Below are 14115 nucleotides of genomic sequence, written 5' to 3'. Positions count from 1 at the left end.
TGTGTGTGTCTGAAACCTCTGTGCGTGTGTGTGTGTGTGTCTGAAACCTGTGAGTGTGTGTGTGTGTGTGTGTCAGAAACCTGTGAGTGTGTGTGTGTGTGTGTCTGAAACCTGTGAGTGTGTGTGTGTGTGTGTCTGAAACCTGTGAGTGTGTGTGTGTGTCTGAAACCTGTAAGTGTGTGTGTGTGTGTGTCAGAAACCTGTGAGTGTGTGTGTGTCTGAAACCTGTGAGTGTGTGTGTGTGTGTGTGTCAGAAACCTGTGAGTGTGTGTGTGTGTGTCTGAAACCTGTGTGTGTGTGTGTGTGTGTGTGTGTGTCAGAAACCTGTGAGTGTGTGTGTGTGTGTGTGTGTCAGAAACCTGTGTTTGTGGGTGTGGCCTGGGACTTCCTGTTTATTGTTTATTTTCCAAATCCAACGTGATAATTAATAGAAAAACAAGAAAAACATGTCGGAGCCTGTGAAATGAAAATGAGAGAAGATGAGTTTTAATGAGACTTCTTCATCATCATCATCATCACCATCATCATCATCATCAGCACATGTGGACGTAAGTTAATGAGTGAAGAAGAATTTACATCAAACATCCAAACACACACACACACACACACACACACACACACACACATACAGGAGCTGCTGTCCTCTGCTGCCTCGTGTGGTCACTGTGGGTCACTGAGTCCAAATTAAATATTTTAAATTTTAAAGCTGAATTCATTAAAGTCAGACATTAGAACTCAGTGATGGAGGCAGCACTGTGTGTGTGTGTGTGTGTGTCACAGTGAGATAAAGATCATGTGACGTAGACATCATAGATATTTTCTGACGTGTGTGTGTGTGTGTGTGTGTGTGTGTTTGTTTGTTTAAACGTGTGTCACAGAGAAAATGAAAACTCTGGCACCTGTTCATCATCCACCACTAATCCACTCCATTATACCAATTACCCACAATGCTCTTCTGCTCCGGGCTCGTTAGCATGATTATTACTTCTATGATGCTAATTGAAGCTGCAGCCACTCGTCTGCGGCTGTTAGCACTTGGCACCAAGGATGCTACAACACTCACTCACTCACTCACTCACTCACCCCCTTACTCATTCACTCCCTAACTCACTCACTCACCCCCTTACTCACTCACTCACTCATTCACCCCTTACTCACTCACCCCCTTACTCACTCACTCATTCACCCCCTTACTCACTCACTCATTCACCCCCTTACTCACTAACTCACCCCCTTACTCACTCATTCACCCCCTTACTCACTCACCCCCTTACTCATTCACTCCCTTACTCACTCATCCCCTTACTCACTCACTCACTCATCCCCTTACTCACTCATTCACCCCCTTACTCACCCACTGACCCCCTTACGTTTTTTTAATCTTTACACAGTCTTTATACATCTTTTTACGTCTTTCTACATGTCTTTTAAATCTTTACACGTCTTTTTACACGTCTTTTAAATCTTGGGACGTCTTTTTACGTCTTTTTAGATGTCTTTTTAGATGTCTTTTAAATCTTTACACGTCTTTTTACACGTCTTTTAAATCTTGGGACGTCTTTTTAGATGTCTTTTTAGATGTCTTTTTAGATGTCTTTTAAATCTTTACACGTCTTTTTACACGTCTTTTAAATCTTGGGACATCTTTTTACGTCTTTTAACAACTCATCCTGGAGCTCGTCGTGCAGCTCGTCGTGGAGCTCCTGGAGCTCGTTGTGGAGTTAGTGGTGGAGTTCGTCGTGGAGCTCGTGTACAGAAACGACCATTATCGTTATTACTATAATTCTTATTATAATTGTGATTTAAACACAAAGCAGACTAAAGGACACATCAGTGTGACACACACACACACACACACACACAGTGTCAGGAGATGAAGGACCATCGTCTTCATGTATTTCTCTGTTTGTCTTTAAAAACACACACGTGTCATTATCATGAATATAAAGTGTTTTTCTGTCTCGGATGAATTGTTATTATTATTATTATTATTATTATTTAAGCGTATGAATTATTATAATGAAGTGTTATGAAAATGTGTCCGTGTGAAAACATGAGTGACTGAGTGAGCTTGGCTTAGTATATGAACCCATGAAGACGCACAAATGACACAATCGTTCTTAATATTAATAACACACACACACACACACTGTGTATATAGTCTCATGTACGGCTGCAACAATGACTCCATTATTAATCAGTGACTAAATGCTGAAGGTTTTTATTTTGAATCATTAAATCCAGTTTGTGAATTTCGGGGTTTTTTGTTCATCATTTCCATGTTTGACAAACACGGATCAATATTTTTACCACTCATGGATTCATGGAGGAAATAACTGACGGATGAACGGGTGATTACAACCATTGTTATTTTAATTAAATCCCCACACAGTCATGACAGAAAAATGTTTAGTCACATAACACGGAATTATTGAGTGTGTGTGTGTGTGTGTGTGTGTATATGTATATATATATATATACACACACACACACACATACATAATAATAACACTGTCAGTGAAACTGAGAGACAACGACATACAGAACTTTATATACTGTACTACACTGAGTACACAGTTGACTAGAGAACTGGTTAACTGCTGGTTAACTGCTGTTTAACTGCTGGTTAAGAGCGTTTCTCTGTGTTGAGTTAAAGTCCAGATGAGTTGATTCAGTAAAAATATCATAAATGTAGAGAAATTATTTCTTCATTTAAAGCTTTAATCGTTTAACATGTGATAAAAAAAAACATTTTCACGCGTTCATTTTCATGTGTTTGTGACGTGAACGAGTGACTGAAGAGGGATTTAATTCTGCCGCACACACATAAATATAATATTAATGTTCTATTATTTTATAAATGAATCTAAATTAAAAGTTTAAAAACTGCTATTTTATTATTTCACAGTGAAATCTAGAAACATGTTTTTGAATTAAATGTGAAACTGTTCAACTTCATTTTTAATATTGAATCATTTACCCTGAAATTCTTCTCTTTTTATTTCTTCAAATATAAAAATAACAGCGCGTGTATAATGATTATAATCAAGAGTGTGATTATTATTATTATTATTATTATCATTATTATTAATAATAATAATAATAACAATAATAATAATAATGATAATAATAATAATAAATTGATCTTTAACAGCTGACACTGATAATTCCGTTGATCAGACGCGTGCGGCGGCCGCGGCTCCGCGCTCCCGCCGCCACCGCGGCGCTTCTTTCGCCGCGCGTCAGGTTCATGACTCTGAGGATGATGAAGAAAAGTCTCCGCGGGACCGGGTCGTGCTCGTGCTGGTCCCGGTGTGTTGGTAAAGAGAGGCCGCGGAGCCGCGCAGAGTCGGGGAGGCTGCAGCCAAGACTCCGTCAGTGATTTTACACTGATTCTGAATTATGATTCCAAATCAATGATCAGAAAAACACGAGGAAACTTTCAGGGTTTTTTTCAGATAAAAAAAAGGATAAAACTCGTCTTTTTTTAAATGTTCTTCCTGTTTTTTAAATTTTTATAATTTGTATAATTTTTAATTTCTGCAGAATCTTCAGTCAAACTTTATCTGTGTGTGTGTGCGTGTGTGTGTGTGTGTGTGTGTGCGCGTGTGTGTGCGTGCGTGCGCGCGCTCACCTCTGAGCCGCCGTGTTCGCGTCCAGAATCCCCGCGCCCTGCATCCACGAGCGGACCGGGGTCATGCCGGTGGGCAGCGGCTCCTCCTTCATGGTCAGCGCCCCCCGGGGGAGGCTGTCCTGGATGGAGAACATCAAAGAGTTCTTCTGGGAGCAACAAGAACCACGAAGAACCACGAAGAACCACGAAGAAGAAGAGTAATCCTCCTGCAGCAGCCGCTCAAACAACCACAACACCACCTGGGTTAAGGTGGAGGAGAAAAGAGGAGGAGGAGGAGGAGGAGGAGAGTGGGGGACACTCACTCCAAGCTTCCCAAAGTCCCGGGTCCTGGTCCTGAGAAGAGCCGGAGTCCCAGCGGAGTTCTCCCGGTGCTTTTATATCCGAGCCCGCGGTGAGGAGTCAGTGCACAGAGGAGAGAGGAGCAGCATCTCACAGGAGGAGCAGGAGGAGCAGGAGCAGCAGGAGGAGCGGAGCCGGGGTCCGGTGCGCGGAGAGCCGGATCAGAGAGTCGGAGCAGCCGAGGGTGGAGGGAAAATGAAAAGTGGAATAAAAAAAAGAGGCGAGCGCTTCAAAAAGGAGTAAAATGAAATGATTAGCAAACAAGAGGGAGGGACGGAGCAGGAGGCTGCTGCTCCCCGGGGAGCAGAGGGATTGGGCAGCCTCAGCTCTCTCTGCTCCTCCTCCTCCTCCTCCTCCTCCACCGCCTCCTCCCCGGCTCTTCCTGGCTCCTCTGTCCCGGCGGACTGCTCCTTCTCTCGGCTCCGCGGTTCCCGCGGGAGCGGCCCGCACCGGCAGGGGGCGGGGATTATGCCAATGTTCAATGTGGGACACGCCCCCGCTCGTCCAATTGGCCGAAGTTGCGCGTGACGTCAGCGTGCACGCCAAATAAGGGGATCCGCGTGCTCGACCACGCGCAGTGAAAACAGTGAAATGAAGTTTAAAAACAAGAACAGGTGAGCACAGGTGAGAGACCGCCCACTGTGTGACGTCACTGCGCACACACACACACACACAGTGTTCACTTTGAGGTTAAACATCATCATTGATGATAATGAGTTTGTTTTTGTTTAAAACATAAATATTATTTTACACTTTAGTTTCATTTGAACTGAATCAAATACATTACAGACTCCTGGAACCTGGAATCTGTCCTGGAAAAGGTTTTTAAAAAGGACTTGATAATCCAAGACCTTCTGTCTAGGTTTAGGCCATCACAAATCCTGGGGAAGTCCTGGAACCTCCAGGATCAAGGATACAGACCAGATCTTTGAGTCCTAGACATCAGTCTGTAGACACACAGCACCACCCAGTGGACAGACGGTGCCACTGCAGAGACAGAGACAGAGAGAGAGACAGAGAGACATGCATGCAGAGCTGAAGTGGACCAGGTCCTGCTCCTTATCCAAACTAGTGACCCCGCCTCAGACCACCACCAAGCCTTACAAAGCCAAGAGAGCAACATAGAGAGGAGTGGCCTCAGCCAGCTGGTCCGGAGGCCGACCACCACCACCACCACCACCACCACCACCACCAAGAACCCTCCCCTGCCTCAAAACATCTGGACCAACCACATGATCAGCAGACAAGAGGACAATGATGAAAGTCAAGGAAACTCACAGCAACTAGAACGTTACCTGAGCACGATATCTGACCACAGACAGACAGACAGACAGACAGACAGACAGACAGACAGACGTGCACTTCTTACTACACTGCCACACATACAAAGACCTGAGAGACTCGTTTTTACCCAAAATCTGCAACAATACAGTCAATTTGAAAACATCCCAGACAAAGCAGGACATTACAGTTTGTCCTGCGAGAGAAAAGGACATGCAGGGGGGGGGACAAGAGGGACAGAAGAGAGAGACAGAGACTGAGGGACGGAAGAGAGAGACAGACAGCATTACAGTTTGTCCTGTGAGAGAAAAGGACATGCAGGGGGGGGGACAAGAGGGACAGAAGAGAGAGAGAGAGACTGAGGGACGGAAGAGAGAGACAGACAGCATTACAGTTTGTCCTGTGAGAGAAAAGGACATGCAGGGGGGGGACAAGAGGGACAGAAGAGAGAGAGAGAGACTGAGGGACGGAAGAGAGAGACTGACAGACAGAGAGAGAGACAGACAGCATTACAGTTTGTCCTGTGAGAGAAAAGGACATGCGGGGGGGGGGGGACAAGAGGGACAGAAGAGAGAGAGAGAGACTGAGGGACGGAAGAGAGAGACAGACAGCATTACAGTTTGTCCTGTGAGAGAAAAGGACATGCAGGGGGGGGGACAAGAGGGACAGAAGAGAGAGACAGACAGACAGACAGAGAGAGAGAGAGACAGACAGACAGAGAGAGAGACTGAAGGACAGAAGAGAGAGACAGACAGCATTTCAGTTTGTCCTGTGAGAGAAAAGGACATGCAGGGGGGGGGACAAGAGGGACAGAAGAGACAGACAGACAGAGACAGAGACTGAGGGACAGAAGAGAGAGACAGACAGCATCACAGTTTGTCCTGCGAGAGAAAAGGACATGCAGGAGGGGGTGACAAGAGGGACAGAAGAGAGAGAGACTGAGGGACAGAAGAGAGAGGGACAGACAGCATTACAGTTTGTCCTGCGAGAGAAAAGGACATGCAGGAGGGGGAGACAAGAGGGACAGAAGAGAGAGAGACTGAGGGACAGAAGAGAGAGGGACAGACAGCATTACAGTTTGTCCTGCGAGAGAAAAGGACATGCAGGAGGGGGAGACAAGAGGGACAGAAGAGAGAGAGACTGAGGGACAGAAGAGAGAGACAGACAATGTTCAACAATGTTGATAAATATGCTTTGGCAATGTAAGATGTACGTTACCATGACGATAAAGACTCTTTTGATTTTTGTTGAGAGTGAGAGACAGGGAGACAGAGACAGAGACAGGGAGACAGAACGGAACAGCGCGCACACACACACACACTTTAGTGAAGGAGGACACTGCCCTCTAGTGGAGATAACAACACATCACACTGACTGACTGCGTCCATGGTGACGTCACTTCAGCAGCTGTCGCCTCGACTTTCACTCGCACATGACAGAACCAGAACCGGAACTAAAACAAACACCACAATTAAACCCTGGACCAGAACTGAAACCACAACCAAAGCTAAAACCTGAACCAGAAGTTAAACCACAACTAAAACCAGAGTTACACCCTGGACCAGAACCAGAACCAGAACATACTTATAGTTTTATGTTGGAAACCAACTCATTAGTTTTGAACAATGACTGTGTGAATACATGACTAAATAAATGACTGTGTGAATAAACGACTGTGTGAATACATAAACTGTGTGAATACATGAACTGTGTGAATAAATAAAATGTGTGAATACATAAACTGTGTGAATACATGAACTGTATGAATAAATAAAACGTGTGAATACATGAACTGTCTGAATATGTGAACTGTGTGAATAAATAAAATGTGTGAATACATGAACTGTGTGAATAAATAAAATGTGTGAATACATAAACTGTGTGAATACATGAACTGTCTGAATATGTGAACTGTGTGAATAAATAAAATGTGTGAATACATAAACTGTGTGAATACATGAACTGTGTGAATAAATAAAATGTGTGAATACATAAACTGTGTGAATACATGAACTGTATGAATAAATAAAACATGTGAATACATGAACTGTCTGAATATGTGAACTGTGTGAATAAATAAAATGTGTGAATACATGAACTGTCGCTAAATAAAAAGATGAATTTAAACTTTGACTGTTGCCTCTTCACTGACTAATAAAGAATCCTTGAATCATGTTAGCTTCATGTTAGCTTCATAGACAGCTAGTTAACTCATCTGAATAAGTGACGAGTTAAAATTAACCAAGTGGTAAGTTAGTTAACCTGAACTCAATTACAAGCAAGTTAACACACCTGAACTAGCTAACTGTTTTTAATAAGTTTAAGCTAATACGTTTTTAAGGCTCCGGCGTTTGTTTTTAACATATTCAAGCTTCAGCTGACTGTGTGTGTGTGTGTGTGTGTGTGTGTAGTTAGCACCGCGAGTTAGCATCGCGAGTTAGCATATAGCCGCCATGATTTAATAGAAAAAAATGCGTTAATTTCAGCAACTCATGTTACTTACGCGTTAAACTTGACGTAAGCGGAAGATACCTGTCCTCCTGTCCTCCTGTCCACCTGTCCTCCTGTCCTCCACAGAAAACAAAGATGTTATAATGAGGACGAGATGAGTCACTGCATCCATGAGAGCAGAGAAGTTAAGTGCAGGGTTAAAGGTCAAGTCTGTGGCCTGTGTGTGTGTGTGTGTGTGTTTATTACGTATTGTAATTTCAACTTTAAGGTAATTGTTTTAGTGAGTTTGACTTATGTTCTGTTAAGTTGAATTTGTTTAATTATGATGAAGTTACTGTGTTTTTCTGTGAGTTTCAGTTTTTAATCTTAAATATTATTTATTATAATATTATAACTGTTTTGAACTGTTGTTCTTGAACGTACACTCAGTGAGTGGATCTGTCGTGACTTTGTTTTGTTTCACAGCTTCAGGATCAAACCCGTCATCTTCCATTTAAAAGCCAACCTGTAAAACCACTGATCCACAGAGCACACAGACAGCAGATTACAATCCAAAATATAGACTTTAATATCATTGTTCACGTGTTTATACAATAATGAACATGAAGAATCGTCACAGTTAGTGTGTGTGTTGAGGGACACCTAGTGGACAGATGCAACATAACAGGTTTATATTTTAACTGGTCTCAGTGAGGACACTGAGCGTCACTTCCTGTCATTTACACAAACAAACTTGAAAATAAATACATGTGTGTCCGGCGGGGCCTCAGACTGGGCGGGGCCAAGAGGAGGAGCACAGAGGATAACCAATATACTATCATTTTGGAAGTGATGAGGTCTCCATGAAGTTTAGAATCCATGTTCCAGGGTTTAATCCTCAAATTTAAAATCCATGTTCCAGGGTTTAGTCATGAATTTAAAAATCCATGTTCCAGGGTTTAATCCTCAAATTTAAAATCCATGTTCCAGGGTTTAATCCTGCATCTCTGTGTTATCTTTTCACTTCCTGATTGATGACTGTCCTGACTCAGGGGCGTGTCCTCATCCTTCCTCCAATCACAAAGCCCTGTAGGATGTTTAACTCCTCCTCCTGTGACTACAAACTCTTCCTCTCTTAGACATCACACGGCCTCTCGTCCCCGTCCTCGTCCCCGTCCTCGTCCCCGTCCTCGTCCCCGTCCTCGTCCGGTGTCTTCTTGGTGAAAGCTGATGACAGCTCCTGCAGCAGCAGTTCCTGAGACAGAGTGCAGCCTCCCTGCAGCTGCTGCCCCCTTCTGGCCGTTGGGGAACTGCGGCCGGCTTCTCTCTCCAGTGTCTTCACTGAGCCGCCTTCTGGGTCGGGGATGATCACGTGATCTACAAGTCCCGCCTCCACAGGTACAAGTCTGAGCGGCGGGTGATCTGGAACCTCGTGAGTCTCTGTGGCGCTGCTGGACAGAAAGCTGGTCTCCAGAGACTTCAGAACCTGAAGCCCGAAGTCCCCGACCTCCTCGTAGAGCGGCTCAGGGAGGTCAGGGAGGTCAGGGAGGTCAGGGAGGACTGGACGCTCATCCAACGAGTCCTGCTGAACCTTCATGGGCTGAAGACACAGAGACACAAAGACACAAAGACACAGAGACACAGAGACACATAGAGACACAAAGACACAGAGTGTAAAATTTAAAGTACACTATACACACAAAGTTAACGTACACTATACTCACAAAGTTAAAGTACACTATACTCACAAAGTTAAAGTACACTATACACACAAAGTTAAAGTACACTATACTCACAAAGTTAAAGTACACTATACACACAAAGTTAAAGTACACTATACAAAGTTAAAGTACACTATACTCACAAAGTTAAAGTACACTATACAAAGTTAAAGTACACTATACTCACAAAATTAAAGTACACTATACTCACAAAATTAAAGTACACTATACAAAGTTAAAGTACACTATACTCACAAAGTTAAAGTACACTATACTCACAAAATTAAAGTACACTATACAAAGTTAAAGTACACTATACACACAACGTTAAAGTACACTATACTCACAAAGTTAAAGTACACTATACTCACAAAATTAAAGTACACTATACAAAGTTAAAGTACACTATACTCACAAAATTAAAGTACACTATACTCACAAAATTAAAGTACACTATACAAAGTTAAAGTACACTATACTCACAAAGTTAAAGTACACTATACTCACAAAGTTAAAGTACACTATACTCACAAAATTAAAGTACACTATACAAAGTTAAAGTACACTATACACACAACGTTAAAGTACACTATACAAAGTTAAAGTACACTATACTCACAAAGTTAAAGTACACTATACTCACAAAGTTAAAGTACACTAAACAAAGTTAAAGTACACTATACAAAGTTAAAGTACACTATACTCACAAAGTTAAAGTACACTAAACAAAGTTAAAGTACACTATACTCATAAAGTTAAAGTACACTATACAAAGTTAAAGTACACTATACTCACAAAGTTAAAGTACACTATACAAAGTTAAAGTACACTATACTCATAAAGTTAAAGTACACTATACAAAGTTAAAGTACACTATACTCACAAAGTTAAAGTACACTATACTCACAAAGTTAAAGTACACTTTACAAAGTTAAAGTACACTATACAAAGTTAAAGTACACTAAACAAAGTTAAAGTACACTATACTCACAAAGTTAAAGTACACTAAACAAAGTTAAAGTACACTAAACAAAGTTAAAGTACACTATACTCACAAAGTTAAAGTACACTATACACACAAAGTTAAAGTACACTATACAAAGTTAAAGTACACTATACTCACAAAGTTAAAGTACACTATACTCACAAAGTTAAAGTACACTTTACAAAGTTAAAGTACACTATACTTACAAAGTACATGGACAGCGTCCGTCTGTTGTGTAACTTCCTCTTCAGGAAGAGAAAACAGAGAAAGTGATGAATTCTGGGAAATAGCAGCTGTTTGATGATGTCATCAGAGTAAAGGAGGTCTCACCAGCGTCTGATTGGCCGACAGCATGGTACTGTTACTCTCTCTCTTGTCTCCTCTGATCGGGACGAGCGGCATCGTCCCGAACTTCTGTTTGGAAATGTCGGACGATGAGTGGCGTCGCAGAACCGGAGGACCGGGCCCATCGTTCTGGAAAATACCCAGAATTCTGTAAGTCACACCTGGATCAGAGGGAATTCTGGGATTTGACCTGAGACTGACCTGAGCTTTGAGGAAGCAGGTGGTCCAGTCCCACAGGTCGCCCTCACAGCTGCAGCACAGGAACCTGAGGAGTGAAGCTTTCATCACTACACAGCCAAACACTGCCCCCTACTGACAGAACAGCACACAGTTAACCCAGCTCTGTCTATCTGTGGTCGTCCCCTGGTGTTCCACAAGGATCCACGCGAGGCCACGGCCTTCTTACATTCTACAGAACTACAGGAACAAGTGCAGGTTCAGGTTCTTCAGGTCTTCTTTGTGATATACGTAGAATCACAGCTAACTCATCACATGACACAACATTGATTATTGATTGACAGGTTTTGACTCACAGCTGGTGTTTGTCTGACATCACAGTGAGGCCCCACCTGCAGGTGCACAGACAGGTCATCAGCTGACGACCTCTGACCTCAACCTCGCCCAATCACACGTTAGATCTCAGGTTAAAAACCACATGGATGATGAAAATGGATTCAGGTCCCTCTTACCTGGTTGGAGCTTTCAGTTTCTTGCGGATGCCGATGTAGACCTTCATGGTCTTCAGAGACCACTCCTTCTCTGGTTTGATGCTCTGAACAAAAACAGCAACAAAGAGGGAGTTCAGACCTGTCTGGTCTGTGGTCTGAGGTTCTGGTCTCAGGGCTATGGTTCTGGTCTGATGGACTGAGGTTCTGGTCTCTGGTCTAAGGTTCTGGTCTGTGGTCTGAGGTTCTGGTATCTGGTCTAAGGTTCTGGTCTGTGGTTCTGGTATCTGGTCTAAGGTTCTGGTCTGGTGGACTGAGGTTCTGGTCTGTGGTCTGAGGTTCTGGTCTGATGGTCTAAGGTTCTGGTCTGGTGGACTGAGGTTCTGGTCTCTGGTCTAAGGTTCTGGTCTGATAGACTGAGGTTCTGGTCTGTGGTCTAAGGTTCTGGTCTGGTGGACTGAGGTTCTGGTCTGATGGACTGAGGTTCTGGTCTGTGGTCTAAGGTTCTGGTCTGATGGACTGAGGTTCTGGTCGCTGGTCTGATGGACTGAGGTTCTGGTCTTTGGTCTAAAGTTCTGGTCTGGTGGACTGAGGTTCTGGTCTCTGGTCTAAGGTTCTGGTCTGATAGATTGAGGTTCTGGCCTGTTGTCTAAGGTTCTGGTCTGGTGGACTGAGGTTTCTGGTCTGTGGTCTAAGGTTCTGGTCTGTGGTCTGAGGTTCTGGTCTCTGGACCATGGTTCTGGTCCCAGTACTAAGGTTCTGGTCTGATGGTCTAAGGTTCTGGTCTGATGGACTGAGGTTCTGGTCTGTGGTCTAAGGTTCTGGTCTGATGGACTGAGGTTCTGGTCTCTGGTCTGATGGACTGAGGTTGTGGTCTGTGGTCTAAGGTTCTGGTCTGGTTACCTTCTTGTCTTTGAGCAGCAGCAGTTTCTGCTCTTTGATCTGGAACGTTCTCTCCTGGAACTTGTTTCCCTGAAGAAACTTCTGAGGCTCCTCCCTACACCAGACCACGCCCACTTTCATGATGTCACTCTTATAGGCTGCAGAGAGAGAGCAAGACATTCAATTGTCTGTCTGCTCATCACTGATCACTGATCACTGATGTTATTGATCACAGGTGATCGTACAGGTGAGAATGTTGATTCCTTCTCCAATAGGAACTCTCTTCACCACCAGGTAGGCGGAGCTTGGGTCAGCCATTTTACACCACTGCAGAGCCTGCTCCAGGACCTTCTCTTTAGGATGTAAAGGACGCTCTGTCAGAGGGAGAGAGAGACGGGTGTGTCAGAGAGACAGACAGACAGGTGTGTCAGAGAGGCAGACAGGTGTGTCTCTGTCTCACCCAGCTGTCCATCTTCAATGGCCTCAAACGTCATCCAGATGTCTTTGTCTCCAGCAGGGACGTTCCTCATGTAAAGAACCTGATTGGTCAGTTCTTCAGCACACATGGTGGGGGACACCTGCAGGGGTCAGAGGTCATAGCTCACACCTGAACATGCTCCTCCTTCAGTAACCATGGTAACGATACTAGCCTCGCTAACAGACTCACCTTCAGTGTGATGCAACTATCTGGAATCTTCATTTCCAGATAAACTTCGATGATCAGATCTCCAGCCTGAGACAACTGCACACACACTCCATCAATCAGTGATCGATCAGTGATCGATCACTGATTGATCAGTGTCTGTATTGATGGTTACCTGCGTGTCCTTCCATGTGGTGATGAGGCTGATTTCCAGCTCGATCTGAGTCTGATGCTCCTCATCGATCTGAAACAAGTCGATATCACCTGAGCCTTTTTATGAATAACACACAGGAAGTGTGGGCGTGGTTACAGGTTACCAGGTTACCTGGTTACCTGGGAGATGTACTCACATCGAAGACGTACAGGTAGTTGTCGATCAGATCCTCAACGATCTTCACCTCATGTTCTCCTTTGCCGTCCGTCTGGAAGAGACTGGGAGCGAAGAGCAGCGACAGGTTCTTGGTGCACATCTGGTTCAGGTCTGCACATTTCTGCACCCTAACAACGACAAACAACAGCCATTACTATGACAACCGCTGCTGCTGCTGCTGCTGTGAGCAGCCACAGGTCTGTGGGTGTGGCCTCACCTGAACAGGTGACCCATGAGAGCAGTCAGAGTCGTCCTGTTGACTCGAGGAAGACTTCGGATTATTTCCTTGTAACGGTCCAACCTGTGAACCTTCTGAGGGGTCTCTGCAGATTACAGTAGTTATTATCCTAGAGATCTTTATTCTTATCATCATCATTATTATTAGGGTTCGAGCAACAAGGTTGCAAGAACCCTATTGAAACTGGAAGGATTATTATTATTATTATTATTATTATTATTCTTATTATTCCCCCAAATGAATTGCCTTTTTGAGGCCTTTCCCATACCCCAAAACTCACCAATTTTTGTGACCGCATCAATCCTGGTGTAAATTTACGTCTGAAAAAGATTCGGGGAATGTGCGTCGAAAATTGAATGTGGGAGGGGCCAATAAGTGCGGCGCCACCTGTCCAAATTCACCATGACCAACACAAATATCGCACATGCACGAAATTCGGTACACATGTGTAGTGGGTCAGGATGAAGAAAAAATTACATTATGACCATGATCCAAACCCAACAGGAAATCCGCCATCTTGGGTTGATTGGCGATTTTTTGGCGATTTTGGCGAATTCGCAGCAATGGTATTTGAACTAACTC

At 43.8% G+C, this 14115-nt stretch overlaps 2 protein-coding genes across 6 annotated transcripts in view; both read right to left on the bottom strand.

Annotated features, from left to right (window-relative positions):
* Nucleotides 1-4495, bottom strand: part of LOC131472576 (transcription factor COE3-like) — a 61654-nt gene extending 57159 nt beyond the window's left edge. Inside the window, exon 1 of one of the 3 annotated variants that reach the window (XM_058649909.1) lies at nucleotides 3635-4495. In XM_058649909.1, the coding sequence (XP_058505892.1) occupies nucleotides 3635-3768 (134 nt within the window). In that variant the 5' untranslated portion in view covers nucleotides 3769-4495. The remainder of the gene's footprint in view (nucleotides 1-3634) is intronic. The other 2 variants (XM_058649908.1, XM_058649907.1) reach the window with 2 other exon arrangements.
* A 3754-nt stretch (nucleotides 4496-8249) lies between these two features.
* Nucleotides 8250-13650, bottom strand: LOC131472771 (arf-GAP with Rho-GAP domain, ANK repeat and PH domain-containing protein 3-like). 3 transcript variants are annotated; one of them, XM_058650215.1, is made up of 13 exons: nucleotides 13513-13650; nucleotides 13276-13423; nucleotides 13101-13169; nucleotides 12950-13024; nucleotides 12743-12860; nucleotides 12528-12656; nucleotides 12304-12440; nucleotides 11425-11507; nucleotides 11269-11304; nucleotides 10937-11000; nucleotides 10721-10864; nucleotides 10597-10635; nucleotides 8250-9284 (listed from the first exon to the last, which is right to left on the bottom strand). In XM_058650215.1, the coding sequence occupies exons 1-13, from the start codon at nucleotides 13527-13529 to the stop codon at nucleotides 8820-8822; spliced, it is 1524 nt and encodes a 507-aa protein (XP_058506198.1). In that variant the 5' UTR covers nucleotides 13530-13650; the 3' UTR covers nucleotides 8250-8819. The 3 variants fall into 3 exon arrangements, with proteins under 3 accessions (XP_058506198.1, XP_058506200.1, XP_058506201.1); XM_058650217.1 differs by lacking the exon at nucleotides 11269-11304; XM_058650218.1 differs by lacking the exon at nucleotides 13513-13650 and having other exon boundaries at nucleotides 13289-13379.
* Between the last annotated feature and the right edge of the window lie 465 nt (nucleotides 13651-14115).

This window comes from Solea solea, chromosome 14 (genome assembly GCF_958295425.1).
Source record: "Solea solea chromosome 14, fSolSol10.1, whole genome shotgun sequence".
NCBI lineage: Eukaryota > Metazoa > Chordata > Actinopteri > Pleuronectiformes > Soleidae > Solea > Solea solea.
The sequence above is the reverse complement of the archived record's forward strand: the minus strand, read 5'-3'. Positions and strand labels throughout refer to the sequence as shown.

Bases quoted from the DNA above. Each gene is read 5' to 3' on its own strand.
- LOC131472771 (XM_058650215.1), bottom strand. The intron at 11,305-11,424 runs GTAAGAGGGACC...GTGCACCTGCAG, and splicing joins AAACTGAAAGCTCCAACCAG to GTGGGGCCTCACTGTGATGT. The intron at 10,636-10,720 runs GTGAGACCTCCT...CTCTTCCTGAAG, and splicing joins TGTCGGCCAATCAGACGCTG to AGGAAGTTACACAACAGACG.